This window comes from Hyperolius riggenbachi, chromosome 7 (genome assembly GCF_040937935.1).
Source record: "Hyperolius riggenbachi isolate aHypRig1 chromosome 7, aHypRig1.pri, whole genome shotgun sequence".
Lineage (NCBI taxonomy): Eukaryota > Metazoa > Chordata > Amphibia > Anura > Hyperoliidae > Hyperolius > Hyperolius riggenbachi.
In genome coordinates this window covers 269,604,697-269,623,586 of record NC_090652.1, presented here as the reverse complement: position 1 = coordinate 269,623,586, position 18,890 = coordinate 269,604,697, and the positions used below count along the sequence as shown (strand labels likewise).

General features: G+C 45.0%; 2 protein-coding genes across 7 annotated transcripts in view; one reads left to right on the top strand and one right to left on the bottom strand.

Annotated features, from left to right (window-relative positions):
* Positions 1-18,890, bottom strand: part of WDSUB1 (WD repeat, sterile alpha motif and U-box domain containing 1) — a 157,445-nt gene that overhangs the window by 714 nt on the left and 137,841 nt on the right. The window lies entirely within an intron of this gene.
* Positions 1-18,890, top strand: part of TANC1 (tetratricopeptide repeat, ankyrin repeat and coiled-coil containing 1) — a 324,590-nt gene that overhangs the window by 233,932 nt on the left and 71,768 nt on the right. For all 5 annotated transcript variants that reach the window (XM_068245707.1, XM_068245709.1, XM_068245710.1 and 2 more), the window contains 2 exons: positions 4,714-4,822; positions 11,952-12,074. In XM_068245707.1, the coding sequence (XP_068101808.1) occupies positions 4,714-4,822; positions 11,952-12,074 (232 nt within the window). The remainder of the gene's footprint in view (positions 1-4,713; positions 4,823-11,951; positions 12,075-18,890) is intronic.

Genomic DNA, 18,890 nt, shown 5'->3' with positions numbered 1-18,890 from the left:
AATTGCTCCAACTCCACAGCCCTTGTAGGGCTTTGGAGTGGGTACAAAAATCATCCGACTCCTCAGTTTATGAAACCTCCAACTCCGGGTACCCAAAATTGCTCCGACTCCACAGCCCTGCAAAATACTCAGGGGCATATTTCAGTATAAAATACTTCAAAAACCCAGTTATGTGAAAATAAGAAGGTAATTTTGAATGTGGACAGAAGTGACATAGGGGGACAGAAGAGGCACAAAGGGGACTGAAGAGGCACAGGGGAATAGGGGAAGCACACAGCGGGCAAAACTAATTCACAGAGGGAGACAAAAGTAGGCAAAGGGGGACAGAAGAAGCCAGAAAGGGACACTGGGCAGAGATGACAGTGGCAGAGAGGGACACAGTGGAGGCACAGAGGAGTGGAGGTGACACATAGGGGGATGGAAAAAGGCACAGGGGGGCAGAGGTTACACAGAGGGGGGCACTGGAGGCTCATGTTGCACAGTGTTCTAACTACAAACTTACAGCTCCTATCTTGTTCATTAACCCACCCTTATTTAATAGAAGAATACACTGATTGATAAAGTGAATACTTTAAGTACTCCCTCATATTACATAGAAGGGGTAAGATTGTGAAGTTACTGTTGTATAATTCCTGTGCACATGTATATGACTCTACAAGCCCTGATGTCATCCACATGTGCACATGACCCCGTAACCTGCGCCTGTCACGTATCCTGCATAGAAATCCCCTTCCCTGTCAGTAAGGTTTTTGATTGGAGGTACCCACTGAGTGAACAGAAGTTAAAATAGTTTCTGCTGATATGACTTTGCTGGTTTCTTTATTTGAATGTATTTATGTGGCTCTCAGGATCCTCGATGTTCCCAGGTGCACTTTATAGGGCTCGTTCTTGATTTTCCTGGCTTGGAGCTGTGCCGTCCATCTGGTGCTAAGCCTAGTTTAAGTGGAACTTAACTTTCCACATCAAATTGCTCCCTCAGGTAGTCAGTCCTACAAGCTTTCAGTCTGCAATTTCCCTACAGGAATCTGCCCCATTCTCAGCAGCTCTAAATGAAATCTTTATTGCAGAGGGCTGGGAGTAGCGCAAAGGTTTAAACAGCGGCTCCCTAGAGATATTATCTGGGAAAAGTAGAAGACCAGAGATATCAGCGATTAATTGCTATACCTCAATAGAAGCCTATTGAGCCAGCCCATACAGAGGCCAAGACAGGTCCTAGGATAGGGGGCAGTGACTGCAGTAGGCATGCTTACCAATAGTTATATGAACAGTACCTAAATAATGACATTTAATTTTTTACTTCTATTTTAGAAGTTAGGACTTTTAAAGGACCACTATTGCGAAAGATTGAAACACTTAAAAGACATGTGTATGCACATGAATAAAATGTACATGCCCTGATAAGAATCCCCGACTGAGCACTCAGTCTAGCTTTGCCCGGAATGATTATAGCTGAGTCAGTCTTCTGTGATCTCTTTTCAAGCCCACGCCTGCCCCCTTGTGGCTCTGCTTTGCTGCTTGGAAGATAAATAGCAGCAAAGCAGAGCCACACGGGGGCAGGCTTGGGCTTGAAAAGATCACAGAGGACTGACTCCACTATAATCATTAGGGGGCAAAGCTGGACTTGAATGCTCAGTCAGGGATTCTTATCAGGGCTGATAACAGGCAGATTTAGCAGAGAAAAATGAAACGGAGAGCAGGGTAGGTGTTTACTGTCAGTGGGCAGCACGGTGGCGTAGTGGGCAGCACGGTGGCGTAGTGGTTAGCTCTCTCGCCTTGCAGCGCTGGGTCCCTGGTTCCCAGCTGGGTCCCAGCCAGGGCACTATCTGCAAAGAGTTTGTATGTTCTCTCCGTGTCTGTGTGGGTTTCCTCCGGGCACTCCGGTTTCCTCCCACATTCCAAAAACATACAGATAAGTTAATTGGCTCCCCCTAAAAAAATTGGCCCTAGACTACAGAACTTACACTACATAATATAGACATATGGCAATGGTAGGGATTAGATTGTGAGCTCCTTTGAGGGACAGATAGTGACAAGATAATATATATATACACTGTACAGCGCTGCGTAATATGTCGGCGCTATATAAATACTAAATAATAATAATAATAATAATAATGTTCCCATTGATATATTGTAAAATACATGAGGGTGTTTCGTCTCTGGTTCCCTTTAAGGGCACCACCTTTGACATGGGAGACCAGGGTTTGAATCCTGGCTAGGATCAGTAAGGAGTTAAAGGCAAGTCTCCCTAACACTGCAGTGGCCTCTTGAGCGCACGTCCCAGTGGCTGCAGCTCTTGAGTGCTTTGAGTCCGATAGGAGAAAATCGCTACACAAATGTTTGGATTATTATTATTTCAATCGTACAATTTTTCATGATGGTAGCCTTTTTACTTATGGGACTGGGATTATTACTAAGAAATGTTGCAGTCACATTCAGATGTAAGCATGTTTGCTCTGTCAGATGACATCATACCTCCCTATGGACTGTTAGCCTGCCGTATGGAGGCATGGTATTAAGGTGCGCATTAATGGTTTGATCAGCTATACTATCAATCGGATTGGGTACCCTTAATGGTGCCATTCGTCGACAAACAATCGTTCTATGGAATGTGCCGTTGATCTGAATTTCAGATCGATTCTATCTATGGGATCGGATCGCTTATCATTTTTTCCTTGGTTGGTAGGCCCAAACGATCGAATCGGTTGGTCGATTGTTCTAGAAATAGGATTGTTACTAGACACCTTAATGTGGGGTACACACCATGCAATTTTCAGCCCAATCAGCAGGTAATCTGATGCGTAGTTGAATTGTGTGAGTACATGTCTGAACTGCTCCCAATCGATAACGGGATTGATTGTCCAACAATTACTTCACAAAACCGACCCTGTTATCGATCGGGACCAGATTAGACATGTATGAAATTTGCTCATCAAGTATACCTAGCATTAGTAAAATTGGATTGGGGGCGGGGGAAGGTGACAAAGCAGCTGATTAGGTGCTACATTTTTTTTTATACACCAAGATTTATGAATAATTCATTAAAAATATTTTATTACATATAAACTATGGTGTCTGGATTGACATGCTGTGATGAAGTATTGTGGTGCACTTTACCATTCTCTGCTCCCTCCAGCCCACAAGATGTTTCCTATTACAGCTGCTTTGAGCTCATTTAGGAAATCATTAGGACTGTGACATCATGTGGCCTCTGAGGGCCGTTAGGAAGTCTTGGTGTCATCACCCGGCAGTGTAGCGCAGTTTCCTGCGGGGGGGTCTAGCTGAGCTGGTTGGATCTGACCCAGAAATGGAGTCCAGGGAGGTAGAATGGCTGGGAGCAAAGCGCACATCTCAGCATCGCTGTAAAATAAATGCTTGTAAATCTGGCGGCTAGTTTCAAAATCCATAAAGTTAAACCAAATATCGATTCATAACTGTGTTAATATCCATAAGGGAAATAAAGGAAATGTGCTGTATATTTTATTCATGTACATTGCATGGTAAAGGATATTGATGTACATTTTTTTATAAACCAAAGGATCAGCTGAGGAAAGAATAAATAGCTTAAGCTAACGGCCTAGCATTCATGTGTATTGTGAGACGGCAGTGTCTGCTGTCAGCCAACCATGGGGCTCACTGTAAGTGGAAATAAACTTTTCTGAGCAAATTTCCCCTGTGGTACTCAGACTTTTAAGAGTAATTCTCTGCACAGTTCTCTGCACAGTTTATTTAGTAGAAACTCTGCCCATCAGATTTTCTCACATCCTTAGCAGATCTAGATAAAAAAGGGAAATTAGAGTCGGATCTGTGAGTGCAGACAATGGAACAGAGGGAAAGGCAAGGGAGACTGGACCAGAGGGAAAGGGAAACCGAGTGGAGCAGAGGGAAAGGAGAGTGGAGCAGAGGGAAAGGAGAGTGGAGCAGAGGGAAAGGAGAGTGGAGCAGAGGGAAAGGAGAGTGGAGCAGAGGGAAAGGAGAGTGGAGCAGAGGGAAAGGGAAAGCAGAGGGGAACAGAGGGAAGGGGAAAGCAGAGGGGAACAGAGGGAAGGGGAAAGCAGAGGGGAACAGAGGGAAGGGGAAAGCAGAGTGGAACAGAGGGAAGGGGAAAGCAGAGTGGAACAGAGGGAAGGGGAAAGCAGAGTGGAACAGAGGGAAGGGGAAAGCAGAGGGGAACAGAGGGAAGGGGAAAGCAGAGTGGAACAGATGGAAAGGCAAAGCAGTGTGGAACAAAAGGAAAGGCAAAGCAGAGTGGAACAGATGGAAAGGGAAAGCAGAGTGGAACAGATGGAAAGGGAAAGCAGAGTGGAACAGATGGAAAGGCAAAGCAGAGTGGAACAGATGGAAAGGCAAAGCAGAGTGGAACAGATGGAAAGGCAAAGCAGAGTGGAACAGATGGAAAGGCAAAGCAGAGTGGAACAGATGGAAAGGGAAAGCAGAGTGGAACAGATGCAAGGGAAAGCAGAGTGCAACAGATGGAAAGGGAAAGCAGAGTGGAACAGATGGAAGGGGAAAGCAGAGTGGAGCAGAGGGGAAGGGAAAGCAGAGTGGAGCATTGTCTGATGTATATTTTTCTGCTCCATTCCATAAGTTGTGAACAAAAGTGATAAGACAATTCTTCCTTCCGCTGACAACTCAAACCATTTCAAATTGCAAAGTTGTGTCGACATTACAGTTTCATCCTAACATGGTTGTCGTCTCTTCTTTTCTTCTCAGGAGCGGGCATGCTCTATTAGCATTCATGTTTTCCCGACAAGAAGGGAAATTAAATCGGCAGCAGACCATGGAGCTGGGTCATCACATTTTGAAGGCACACATATTTAAGGTACTGATGCCAGTTGCATGTCGTATTTAAATTTTCATTTCCCTAAACCGCTCTGATGATTGCTGACTGATGCTGAAACTTAACAATGTTTAAACTTTATTTTAATGGCGAACTTGTGGTAATGGGATTAGTCTGGGAGACTCTGCAGAAGCACCAGGTAGTATGGGCAAGGCTCTACCCCAGTACTGACTCTCTACGAGGGGCTTCACAAGGTTGCCTCACCACAGACTGGACATAGGGGCTCCAGGAGTAACTGCATTTCAAGTTTGCCTTTTGAAATTGTTCCTTGGAGGTATTTTTTTGTTTGTTAAACAAGCAGCAGGGATGACCAGGCCCTAATTTGCTAACCCAGGGAAGAAACATGCAGATAAGTTAATTGGCTTCCCCCTGAACTGGCCCTAGACCAGGCGTGGGCAAACTCTGCCCTCCAGCTGTTATGGAAATGCAAGTCCCACAATGCATTTAACTTTGAGTCATGACTGTGGCTGTCAGACTCCTGCAATGCATTGTGGGACTTGTAGTTCCTTAACAGCTGGAGGGCCAAGTTTGCCCATGCCTGCCCTAGACAAACATACACTACATGATACATACATAGACATATGACTATGGTAGGGATTAGACTGAGCCCCTCTGAGGGACAGTTAAATGACAAGACAATATACAGTCTATACAGGGTTGCGGAAAATGTTGGAGCTATATAAATACTAAATAATAACCCAATTTTCCAAAATTTCCTTCTAAATAACGAGCTGTAGGCAAACCCCTAAATTCAAGTAATAGGTGGATCTGGGATCTTGCCTTATACTACTACAAATGAAGCAGAGCTAGGTTGTAAAGATCATTTTCATCTTCAGGCCCACTGTGGTTTTCTTAAATGAAACACGTCCTCGTATTAACTCCAAGAACGTCATTGATTCTGGGATCCCTTGACAGCCAGTCTCATGATAAAAAAAACAAACAAAAAACCTAACGTTTGCAACCAGTTGACTTTGATTGTAAGTCAAAACTGAAGCTCATGGTTGGCCTGCCACATAAGTGTCTATAGCTGAATGCCGGATTTAGTCATGTGACAGGCTGGTGTAGGAACTTGACGAGAGCAGGTCCGTATTGAAGTGTCATATTAGCTGTAGTGGAAGATGATCTGTTCACATAGTGTCCACATATGATTGTGCATGTTATTATCATTCAGCACTATTTCTGGTTCCATTGTGGTCCAGAAATACGGTCAAATATGAATAAATATGTAAAATGGATGTCTGACCCCCAACTCTGTATTTAATAGCAGGGATAGTCAATGAGATGCAAATAATTTTGAGTTAATCAGAATCAGAATCTTTCGCCAAGTAAGTTTGCACCTACAAGGAATTTGTCTTGGCAGTTGCTTAACAAACACAAACAAAAACAATACAAGGGCAGACAGTGTGTATATTACAAGTCAAGGACATTATAAGTATAGTTGCAATAATGCAGCATTATGCAAATTTGTGTAGCTTATAAATGAACTAATCAAATCCTGCTGAGGTAAAATTTAGGCCTCCTTTCCACGGACTGTTGAACTGTGTGCTCAGCAAGCAGTTACCAGGCAGCAGTGAGCAGTTGAGAGCATTAGAGAGGCATTTCACTGCCTATCAACAGTTCGTGGAAAGGAGGCCTAACTTGGTCAATTTTCAAGCTGCTAAAAATTGCATAATCTTGCATCAACTTGAAATTATTTACATCTCATTGACCATCCGTAATTAATCGTATTTTGTATTTTGAGCTATCGTGAATTAAAAAAAAAAAATTACTTTCCTTCAAAGGGGCTCACAGTGTAATTTCCCTACCACCTTCCAGGGGCAGTTTGGGAAAGCCAGCTGGTTAACTAGTGTGTTTGTGTCTTTGAAGGAAATCACAGTGCATGGATGAAACTTTACAAACTTGCCTAGCGAGCATTCACATGCCATGCTGATGGTGTCCCAGCTGGGGTTTGGACCTGTGGCTTTCACAATAAATAAACTGTTTCACTTGCATTACAACTCACATATTAGTAGGTACAATCTTACGTCTGATCCCATCTTATAATGATGCTTTGTTAAGTAGTCTATTATCATAACCTGTGCAGGAATGCAGCTGTAGAGTCAGGGCTGGGCATGGGTGCTGTTCGAAGCCTGGGCACTCCCTACACACTGACGGAACTCTTTGTCTGCAGGTTTGAATGGCTCTCAGAGTTACATAAAGCCTCCCGATAGTGATAGCTGCTCTCAGACTGTCTCTGCTCAAGTACATGGCAGAGGAAGCTGTCTGCATGTCTGTGTCCATTCATCTAGTAATTCTTATTTCCCGTACTTAGACAGCGCTGATGTACTGCGCAGCACTTTACACACAGCAGTGGACCATTTACACCTTACACCCGCCCTCCCCCATACAGCTTATACTCTAGTGGGAGCTTCTAGTCTTTTCCACAGTATTATGGGTACCTTACATTTTGGGGCTCAGTATACATTCTGCAGTTAGACTAAGTGTATCTGCATGATGGGTTACACAAAGTAGGAATAATGTCAGGAACACATTGGGCATGATTCACAAAGCTTTTTCCTCTGTTTTCACATTATCTATGTTACATTTTAAGCTTCCAAAGAGCAAAAATACGATATACCCGTATTTTTCAGACTATAAGACACTCCTGACCATAAGACGCACCTAGGTTTAGAGGACAAAAAATAAGGGAAAAAAATATATACTAAACCTGGTGCATCCATGGTGAAGGGGAATGTTGTGGATTATGCCCCCTTTGTACCTCATTCCTCTTGTGTCTCCCTGTGTCGTCCTCTGTTCCCCATGTGTCCTCCTCTGTCCTCCTCTATGGACTTTGTGTCTCCCTTGTGTCCTCCTCTATGTCCCTTTGTGTCCCTCTGTGTCCTCCTCTGCATGGGCGCAGTACAGGAAGTCCCCGACATTGCGGTGGGTTGGGGGTTCGTATTGGCAGACGTTCACAAGTCAGGAACTCCCTGCATTTGGACTATAAGATGCAGTGATTTTTCCCCCACTTTTGGGGGAGAAAAAGTGAGCCTTATAGTCCAAAAAATACAGTAATTAAGGCAAGAAAAGCAATATTGAAATGAAGATAATCAGGAACAACTTACTTTCAGTGATTATCTTGCTTGTAAATGTGCTGAGGTTTTTTGTGAATAGAGCCCATTATGTTTTATCCACATATTTTACCCCACCATCCTCCAAAGCCCCCTTGTTTAAGGTAAAGGGGCTCTTGCCCTCCTATGATGCTCAGATGGAAGTGGGAGTAATAACAGTAATAAATGTAGAAGCAGTAAAGTGTTGTACCGTGTTAGCCATGAGTAAAAGCAAGAAGTTTTGAATCAGGATGATACCATTTATTGGCTAACTTAGAGATGGATAAACAGTGAGCTTTCGACTTATAAAAAGCCTTTGTCGGACTGGTTCCTGACCAGAACTGAAAAACACCGCTTATATACACTGACATACAGAGGAGAAACATTCTTTAGCAAACATAAATTACATTTATGTTTGCTAAAGAATGTTTCTCCTCTGTATGTCAGTGTATATAAGCTGTGTTTTTCAGTTCTGGTCAGGAACCAGTCCGACGAAGGCTTTTTATAAGTAATAAATGTAGGGGTACATTAGTGCCATTCTCACAAATACTGTAGTTCAATGTAAAAGAAAAAAAAACTCCAAACATTTAGGAAAACTTTTTGATTAAAGAACCTACATTTCTAAGATCCAAGTCGTTGGAGCAATGCCAGTCTTCAATGCAACCCAGCCACCCGTCCTGGGCAGAGGCATCTTTCAATCTCTCGCTGGAGCTCACCATTGCTCTATTGATCTTCATAGAGTTTGTGTGTTCTGTCTCTATTAGCGTGGATATCCTCCCATCCTTCCTCAAGCTAAAAGGAAAACCTATTTAACTAATCCTTCAAATTTTGGTGTAAGACTAGAGGGGAATAGTAGACTGTTATGTCAGGGATTAGATTGTAAACCCCTAGATGGACACTACATGACTGTACACTGAGGGACGGATTTATACTTTTACTGCTCAGAGGCCAAGTACTTTGGGGTTCCTCTTCTATGTGCAGCAGCGCCCCTCCCATTCCATGTGCAGCCCCATCCTCCATGTGTAACGTCCACATATGCAGCCCCACTCTTTCATGTACAGCCTCCTTGGGCATTAGCGTCCCTTTTTAATGTGTTGCTCCCCATTTGCAGCTTTCTCTTTCTTATATAGCAACCAAATTTCATGTCTAGGCCCCTTCCTTGGGCTGTAACCACCCAAGGCCCGGACCTTTGTGCCATTTCTAGAAATCCGGCGTTGTGTACTCAGACCTTCCTACCAAGTGAGAGAAATCCACTTTATGTACTAGTGCAAGGTCCTTTTGGACCCCATACCTGAAAAATGATGCAATTCTCATTTTCTCTGAGTTTGGATTCTGCCTCCCTACAGCTGATCTCTAATCACCCAATGGCCCCAAACTACACTAGCGGCTGTGGAGATAAAAAGTCTGTCCTTTCAGCCAACTTTATCCCACGAGAGTTGACCTATTGCCAACTAATCAGTTTTATGCTCCAGTTGACAGCACCAGGTAACTGACAGCTGTAATTTGACTGGTTGCCATGGGCAGTGCCTTCTCTCATCCCTCTCCTGTCATGCTTCCACTAACGTGTATATCCTGTAGCGCCAGACTGTCTTCAGAGAGCTGTGTACAGCTGGGAGAGATGGTCATTTCTGGCATCATTTTGTCTGTCATTTGTTTGTAAGTCAAATCCCACAATTCCAGTAAACACAGACAAGCAAGTAATTCACTCAGCTAAAAATAATCAGCAACGATGGGAATTCTTCCTCATTGGTCTGGTAAGATGATAGCTGCAGAGATTCCATACTGTAATCCTCACTGAAAATGCCAAAAGGACCTCTATATCTTTTTATATGTTCCCTTTTGTCAATTAGTCATACATCCGGCATGTGACCTCCATGTGATCTTCGTAAACAGATAAGTGGTTAATGCAGAAAAAGGCATCCATATAGTCTGTGTCTGATGGCTGAAGAGTTGGAATATTTACTGAAATTAATGTCTATGAGTCCCGCCACGGCATGTAATTAGCTCAGTTTTTAAAGTGGACCTGAACTCTTGCACAGGACAGAAGGAAAATGTAACAGAAATGCTCCCTGTGTGTATTTAAAGAGTTTGACCTGTGTAATTCCCCCTCATTTGTGTCTAATCACTGGTTGTAATTTGATTCCTCCCCTGTGTCACATGACTGCCTATGGCAGATGAGCCCATTTGAAATCACAGGCTGTAAACAATATGTCTGCTTCCATGAATCAGGAAGTAGAAACTGCAGATTTATTTTAGGATTTGTATCAGCTGTAAAAGACATTTTTTTTTGTTTAAAGGTTATTATGCTGTTGTGTATCTTTTAGAGCGGAGTTCTGAGTTCAAGGCCACTTTAAGGACAATTCAAGTGAGAAGAATATGAAACCTTCTGCATTTATTTCATTCTAAACAATACCAGTTGCCTGGCAGCCCTGCTGATATATTTTGCTGCAGTAGTCTCTGAACAACACCAGAAATAAGCATGCAGCTAATCTTGTCAGATCTGACAATAATGTCAAACACCTGAACTGCATAAAGTTGTTTGGGGTCAATGGCTAAACATATTAGAGGCAGAGGATGAGCAGGACAGCCAGGTAACAGGTATTGCTTAAAAGGAAATTAAATATGGCAGCCTCCATATTACTCTCGCTTCAGTTGTCTTTTAAAGTCTCATAGAGCCTTCCCGGGCCTCTCTCCATTCCCTTGCTCCAGCGCTGGGCCCCGGTGAAGTTCTTCGACCAACTTGGTAGAATACTTCTTTGGCCTTCCTTGGGCAGTCTTCAGAAGTACTTGCGTGCTTGAATACTTCTGAAGAGGAGTGAATTTGTACTACACACATGCCAGAACGGAGATGCAAATCCTTCCAAAGACTCCGGAGGGCGTAGAACTTATAAAAGGGGACAGCGGTGGAACAATGGAGTGGATGAGGACTGGGGAGGCTTTATAGGCCCCAGCGCTTTCCTCTCCATAGGTGAGCATCTAATCTGAAGCGAGTTTCCTCTTTTCAGGTTTGCATTAAAGCAGACCTGAACGCTTGCACAGGAGATGAGGAAAACACAGAGAAATCCACCCTGTGTCCACCGGTGTGTGTGTTTATAGAGAACAGCCTGTCTAATTTTCCCTCATCTCCAAGTAATGAGCCGGTATAATTTGAGCTGTCAGCGCTCTTTTGAGTCTGCCGAGTTTTGAGCTAATATGTAACCACGGGAGGTTAACCCTTTTTGTGCTCCCAGGCCACCAGGAAGCAACCAATCTGCAGAAACTCAGTAAGAATTCCATAAGCTGTAACAAGGAAATGTTTTTCTTTAATGGTTATTATGTTGTTGCTTATCTTTTAGGCTGCTTACACACTAAGACTAACGTGCGCCTGTAACGCTCCCCCAACGCACAGCAATGTAACACAAGTGGGCTGTTCACACAGCCCACGTTGCGTTACATGTAACGCTGCACGTTCTCCGGAAAGTGCAGCATGCTACGGCGTTACAGCGGCTATAGCCGCATTAGACTGTTTGCACATGCGCAGTGGGGGGCGGAGAGGAGGCGGGGAGAGCCAGCTACAGTAGCCGCACACATGGCTACTTAATATTCACTGCACTGGCGGCCGCTGATTGGCCGGCGGGACCACGTGATGCGGAGTGTCTCGCTCCGCATCACGTGGTCCCGCTGGCCAATCAGCGCCACTCTGGTAGACATTATAGGAATCGAGCCGCCTAACGCGGCTCACTCTACCGTCCTCACTTGCAGCACCATACGTTGTGTTAGGTGCACGTTATGCGACCTTAGCGTAGCGCCTAACGCAACGTCTTGGTGTGCAAGTAGCCTTAGAGCAGAGAGGAAATTCAGGAGGAGTTCAGGTCTGCTTTAAGTTACATGCTGTTTCCACTTAAATTCTCCATTACTACAGTATTATCGCAGGTTTCATGCTATCGCCATGCACCCCTCTACTGTTCAGTTAGAAGATCAGCAGAGCATTTAACATTTTTTTGTTCTAAGGAGAGTTGAATAAATATGTGTTGATTTTTCAGGGTCTCAGTAAGAAGAACGGAGTCTCGTCCAGCACTTTGCAGGCCTTGTGGATTGGATACAGCACAGACGGCTTGTCCGCAGCCCTCGCTTCTCTGAGAAACCTATACACCCCCAATGTGAAGGTAAGAGCCCCACGTGGCATCTGCTGCATGAACACTTTGTATAGGCAGTGGTAGGAAAACGCCCTGAGCCACTTTCCACTCAAGCTGCCGGTAAAGACTAAACTGCAGAGCTGCGCAGCACAAGTCTGGGGGCAGCCTGTGCTTTTTGAATTGCAGTCAAGTGAGGAGAGCGATGGCACAACGCACAAAGCCTTGATGCTGTGGTCAAGGAATGACATCAGCAGAACATGTGACCTGTGTCAAGTCACAGAGCACGACCAAGCCTTTCATGACTGGAACAATGCAAAGGTTGTCTGCACTCTCCTTATCCAGCCAGCCGTATCACAGAAACAACAATAAGTCTACAAACAATTGCCTTTATATGCCGCAGATCAGTTTGGTATGCAGCGCATCATAGCAGCCAATCACAAATCAGCTTCACTAGCTTCAATCTACTAAACTGTCAAAGGAGCCTTGTCGTAAAGTATACATGTCAGTTTTTGCAACATATGCAGCACAATGGCTTCCCTGGTCCAAGTGCGACCAAGTTTAATGAGGACTTTTAGTGGCGAAGATTGTGATTATTAAGTGATCCTGCAGACCTGGCTTGGAATTAAAAATGGTATGACCTGCCCGTTTTCTCTCCGTAGTCACGTCACCTTTAATCTCTCACAGCAGTCATACAGCATGGCTACATTTCTCTCCCAGCTGTCACGTAATAGAGCACCCACCTTTCCCAGCAGGTGTACAGCATGATACTCTTATCTACCCCCACAATCATTAAATGGAGCACTGCCATATTTCCCAGCGATCACACAGTTTGGTCCCCATATTTACCAGCAGATGAAGGCAGCTCCCTTGTCTTCTAAGTGATCTTCATCTCTACCAGGTAGTCTCCCATGTCCATAAAGTCACAGGCAGCCTCCCATCTGAGGCCTCAGGCACCTATCCCAGCAGTCACGTTCATTCCACAGCTCTCCCAGCAGTTTCATGCAGCCCACAACTCTTACAGCAGTTTCATGCAGCCCACAGCTCTCCCAGCAGTCTCATGCAGCCCACAGCTCTCCCAGCAGTCTCATGCAGCCCACAGCTCTCCCAGCAGTTTCATGCAGCACACAGCTCTCCCAGCAGTCTCATGCAGCCCACAGCTCTCCCAGCAGTCTCATGCAGCCCACAGCTCTCCCAGCAGTCTCATGCAGCCCACAGCTCTCCCAGCAGTCTCATGCAGCCCACAGCTCTCCCAGCAGTCTCATGCAGCCCACAACTCTTACAGCAGTTTCATGCAGCCCACAGCTCTCCCAGCAGTCTCATGCAGCCCACAGCTCTCCCAGCAGTCTCATGCAGCCCACAGCTCTCCCAGCAGTTTCATGCAGCACACAGCTCTCCCAGCAGTCTCATGCAGCCCACAGCTCTCCCAGCAGTCTCATGCAGCCCACAGCTCTCCCAGCAGTCTCATGCAGCCCACAGCTCTCCCAGCAGTCTCATGCAGCCCACAGCTCTCCCAGCAGTCTCATGCAGCCCACAGCTCTCCCAGCAGTCTCATGCAGCCCACAGCTCTCCCAGCAGTCTCATGCAGCCCACAGCTCTCCCAGCAGTCTCATGCAGCCCACAGCTCTCCCAGCAGTCTCATGCAGCCCACAGCTCTCCCAGCAGTCTCATGCAGCCCACAGCTCTCCCAGCAGTCTCATGCAGCCACCAACTTTCCCAGCAGTCTCATGCAGCCCACAGCTTTCAATTCTCCCAGCAGTCTCATGCAGCCCACAACTCTCAATTCTCCCAGAAGTCTCATGCAGCCCACAACTCTCAACTCTCCCAGCAGTCTCATGCAGCCTACAACTCTCCCAGCAGTCTCATGCAGCCCACAGCTCTCCCACCAGTCTCATGCAGCCCACAGCTCTCCCACCAGTCTCATGCAGCCCACAGCTCTCCCAGCAGTATTATGCAGCCCACAACTCTCCCAAGAAGTCTCCTGCAGCCCACAGCTCTCCCAAGAAGTCTCATGCAGCCATCAACTCTCCCCGCTGCATACCACAACTCTCCCAGAAGTCTCATACAGCCCACAGCTCTCCCAGCAGTCTCCTGCACCCACAACTCTCCCAGCAGTCTCCTGCACCCACAACTCTCCCAGCAATCTCCTGCAGCCCACAACTCTCCCAGCAGTTTCATGCAGCCCACAACTCTCCCAGCAGTTTCATGCAGCCCACAACTCTCCCAGCAGTTTCATGCAGCCCACAACTCTCCCAGCAGTTTCATGCAGCCCACAACTCTCCCAGCAGTTTCATGTAGCCCACAACTCTCCCAGCAGTTTCATGCAGCCCACAACTCTCCCAGCAGTCTCGTGCAGCCCACAACTCTCCCAGCAGTCTCGTGCAGCCCACAACTCTCCCAGCAGTCTCGTGCAGCCCACAACTCTCCCAGTCCTTGTTGGCAGTCACTGTGGCTGCAGCCAGTGTTAGAGGTTGTAAACATTACAAATGTGGTGACATGCTGTGAGACACATTTTGGGGCAATGTGAAGCTTGTACAGACTTTGGGGGACACTAGCACATGGAGCACACTATAGAGAGAAAGCTGGTGAGCACTGCTGGGGACACTGGAACTGGCTTTGTCACATGTGGCACATCTCACTTGGATTTGAGCTTTGAATCTATCATTTAAATTGTTTATATCCTGTGTGATTTCCTTAATCACTCATTGCATCCTATGCAGTGCGGAAGTTCCAATAGAAAAACTGCTTTCCATGTGTTTCCTCTAAGTTCTTTTCACTACGGTGTATTTTTGTTTTACTAATTTCCTTCTCCGCACCAAACCACGCCCCCTTTCATTCATCACACCGTCTATTCTGGTTTAGCTGTCAGAATACAGAGATTTGCAATTATAGTAATATGAGGTTATGTTTTCCCCAGGCCTCCCCCACTGCAGGCTAATTGCTGTGCTTTGTCCGGCCCCGGTCTGCTGGAGATCGCCGTTGCTGCTGCGAGATCGTATTAGTAGTAGTTGAAACCTTATAGCGGATTAGCTGAGCTAAACCAAAGAGGTTTATTTTACGCAGGCTTTCCGCTTCACTGGCCCGACCGCTAAGAATAACTTATCAGAATAATGTGCTTTGCCGTTTGTCCTTTCAGCATATGTCTAGCTAGCAATAAAGCCTGGAGGTCAGGAATAAAAAATAAAACTACTTTGTTACCAATAAATTAAAGCTTTTCAAAATAGTTTATTTAAAATGATGTATTTATGGGCGGAGGGGTCCAAAGTACCTGTTACAGCAGCTTACAAGTTCCTATTTACTTGTTACTGATGTACAGGTTCCCCCCACATGGGTGGTCCTTCCGAGTGAGTGTGTGTATAAAGGGGGGTGGGGCACATGTGAAAAGGGCGCTGGAAACGCCCACTACTAGAATATCCGTAAAATTACAAGTATTCTACAAATTAATTTTGCTAGTAATATATTGGTCATCTTTACCAATATTTTACTATGACCTAACTCTACTCTTACAGAACCCCCCCTCAGGGTGGTGCTTAACCTTAACCCCCCTTGGTGGTGCCTTAACCCGAGGTGCCTGACCTTAACCTCCCCCTGGTGGCGTCTAATCTTAACACACACACCCCCATACACACGGTGCCTCCCCCATTCCATAGCAACAGAATACGTCACTAGTCGGCGGGCTAGCGATCAGCCTGAACAGAGCTCTGTCTTGAACTGTCACCTTAATTGTGATCTTCCCGTATTAGTTTTTTTAAAAACAACGTCCTCTAATCACTGCTAAAATGTGCATGTCTAAAAAAAGCTTTTTAAAGCAAGTAAGTATGGCAGCCTCCAAATCCGTCTCACCACAGGATCAATTTAAAGGAGAGTTGAAGTGAGAGGTATATGGAGGGTGCCATATTGATTTCCTTTTAAGCAATACCAGTTGCTTGGCAGCCCTGCTGAACTATGTGCCTGTAGTAGTGCGAATCACACCAGAAACAAGAATGCAGCTAATCCAGTCAGATCTGACAATAATGTCAGAAACAGCTGATCTGCTGCATGCTTGTTCAGGGTCTAGGGGTAAAAGTATTAGAGGCAGAGGATCAGCTGGATAGCCAGGCAACTGGTATTGCTTAAAAGGAAATAAATATGGCACCCTCCATAAACCTCTCACGTCACTACAGAGGGTATATTAATTCTCCATTAACGGGAAAGGGGCTTCAGACTTCTCAAACTTCATGGGAAATAACTAATTCTTTAACTTAATAGATTGCCAATACCCCTCTGAGAAACGCCTAGCCTTTCTGCTTTATTTATGATTATGGGAGGCATCAGCTCTGGCGAAACGCTTTACTTCCAAATAGACTGCCTGGAAAATAGATGCGTTTTGAAGTATTTTCTTGAAAAATCATACTTGACATTCTTCCATGAGCTGGACTTGCCAAGCGGCGCAGAGGTCACACACTGAGCTCAGCGGAAAACCCATCTGTCTTCTCAACACCTTACAGTCTGGCTTCTCCTATGGGCTGGAATACTCCTCTGCTCGCTCTATACACAGTATATTAAATGTACCGGTGCACTCTGTATATAAACAGTCGCAATACTGCAGTGCTGGCCGGCAGCTTGTGAACTTCTGCCACTGATTGGAAGAATTATTCATTTTATCATTTATTGGAGCTGAATATGAGTTACATTATTATTACAATCTATATATATAAAATCGTATGTATGTGTGTGTGTGTATGTGCCGCGAGTATGTGCCGCGATCATGCAAAAACGGCTTGACCGATTTGAATGAAACTTGGTATACAGATCCCTTACTACCTGGGATGATATGTTCTGGGGGTCTCGCGGCCCCCCTGAACACCTGGGCGGAGCTACAAACCGCAAATCAGATTCCACCCGTTCAAGTCAATGGAAAAAATGTAAAAGGCTGCCATTCTCACAGCAATCAAGCCAGAGTCCCCACACATGGCACAGTTGGTCACTTGGTGACCGAGGTTACAAATCCAGGAAAAGTGGGCGGGGCATAAAACAGCCAATCAAATTTCAGCCGTTCATTTTAAATGGGAAAATGTAAACTGCAGCCATTCTTAGACTGTTAATCGCAGGGTTCTCAAACTTGGCACACTTGGCCACTGTTAGAATGTGATTAAGATTCAAGAAAATGGGTGGAGCCTACAACAGCCAATCAAAATTCACCTATTGATTTTCAAGGGGAATATTTGAACTGCTGCTATTACTACACTGTTAATGGCAGAGGCTTCAGACTTGCTGCAGTCGGTCATTGGGTGACTGGGGTCCAAATCCACTAAAGGGGCAGGGCCACATACAGCCAATGAGATTTCCTTGGTGGATAAACTGCTTCCATTCACACATTTTTGATGCCAGGAATGTGACAGCTCACAAACTTGGTCATTGAGTAACTGTGTGTCAAGGTTACAAAAAGTGGCAGGAGCCAAAACAACTTTTGCTGGGAACATATAAACTGCAGCCATTCTTACACCGTTAATGGCAGAGTTCTCAAACTTTGCACATTTGGTCATTGGGTGACAGATTAAGATTTTGGAAGGTGGGTGGAGCCTACAACAGCCAATAAAAATTCACCTTTTGATTTTCAAAGGGAATATTTCATCTGCTACCATTCTCTTATACTGGTAAAAGCAGATACCTCAAACTTGGTACAGTTGGTCACTGGGTGACTAGGGTCCAAATTCAGGAAGGGGGCGGAGCCACAAACAGCCAGATTTGTTTATTTTTCAATGGGAATATACAAAGTATTGATACCAAGGACCACAAAGCTGATAAACTTGATAATTGAATGACTGTATGTCAAGGTTAGAAAAAGTGGGTGGTGCCAACAACTTCATTTTTTACATTGCAGGGTTCCCACACTTTACACAATTGGCCACTGGGTGACTGGGATGAATATTCAGAAATGTGGGTGGAGCCTACAACAGCCAATCAAAATGTACCTATTGATTTTCAAGGGAAATATTCACATTGCTACCATTCTTACACTGTTAGTGGCAGAGGCCTCAAACCTGATACAGTCAGTCATTGGGTGACTGGGGTCCAAATTCACTAAAGGGGTGGAGCCACAAACAGCCAATCAGATTTGTTAGATTGATTTCAGCCATTCTTTTATTGGCAGGGTTCTCAAACGTGACACAGTTGGCCACTGGGTTACTGGCACTAATCAGAAAAGTGGGTGGAGCCTACAGCAGCCAATCAAAATTCACCTTTTGATTGTCAAGGGGAATATTTACATTGCTGCCATTCATGCTCTCTTAATGGCATAGGCCTAACATCTGCTACAGTCAGTCACTGGGAGACTGGGGTTTAAATTCTGAAGGGAGCGGGCCAAAAACAGCCAATCAGATTTGTTTAATTTCAATGGTAAAATGCAACTTATTGATGCCAAAGACCCCAAAGCTCATAAACTTGGTCATTAAGTGACTGTATGTCAAGATTAGAAATAGTGGGCGGAGCCAAAAACAACTAACTTTTTACATGGGAAAATGTAAACTGCAGCTTTTCTTACACTGTTAATTTCAGGGTTCTCAAACTTCACACAGTTGGTCACTGGGTGACTAGGATTAATATTCGGAAAAGTAGGTAAAGCCTACAAGAGCCAATCAAAATTCACCTATTAATTTTCAAGGGGAATATTGAAACTGCAGCCATTCTCACACTTAATAGCAGAGGCCTCAAACCTGCTACAGTCGGTTGTTAAGTGTTTGGGGTTCAAATTCAGTAAAGGGGCAGAGCCAAAAACAGCCAGATTTCTTTGCTGGATAAACTGCTTTCATTAGCACAATTTTGATGCCAGGAACCCAAAAGCTCACAAACTTGGTCATTGAGTAGTGA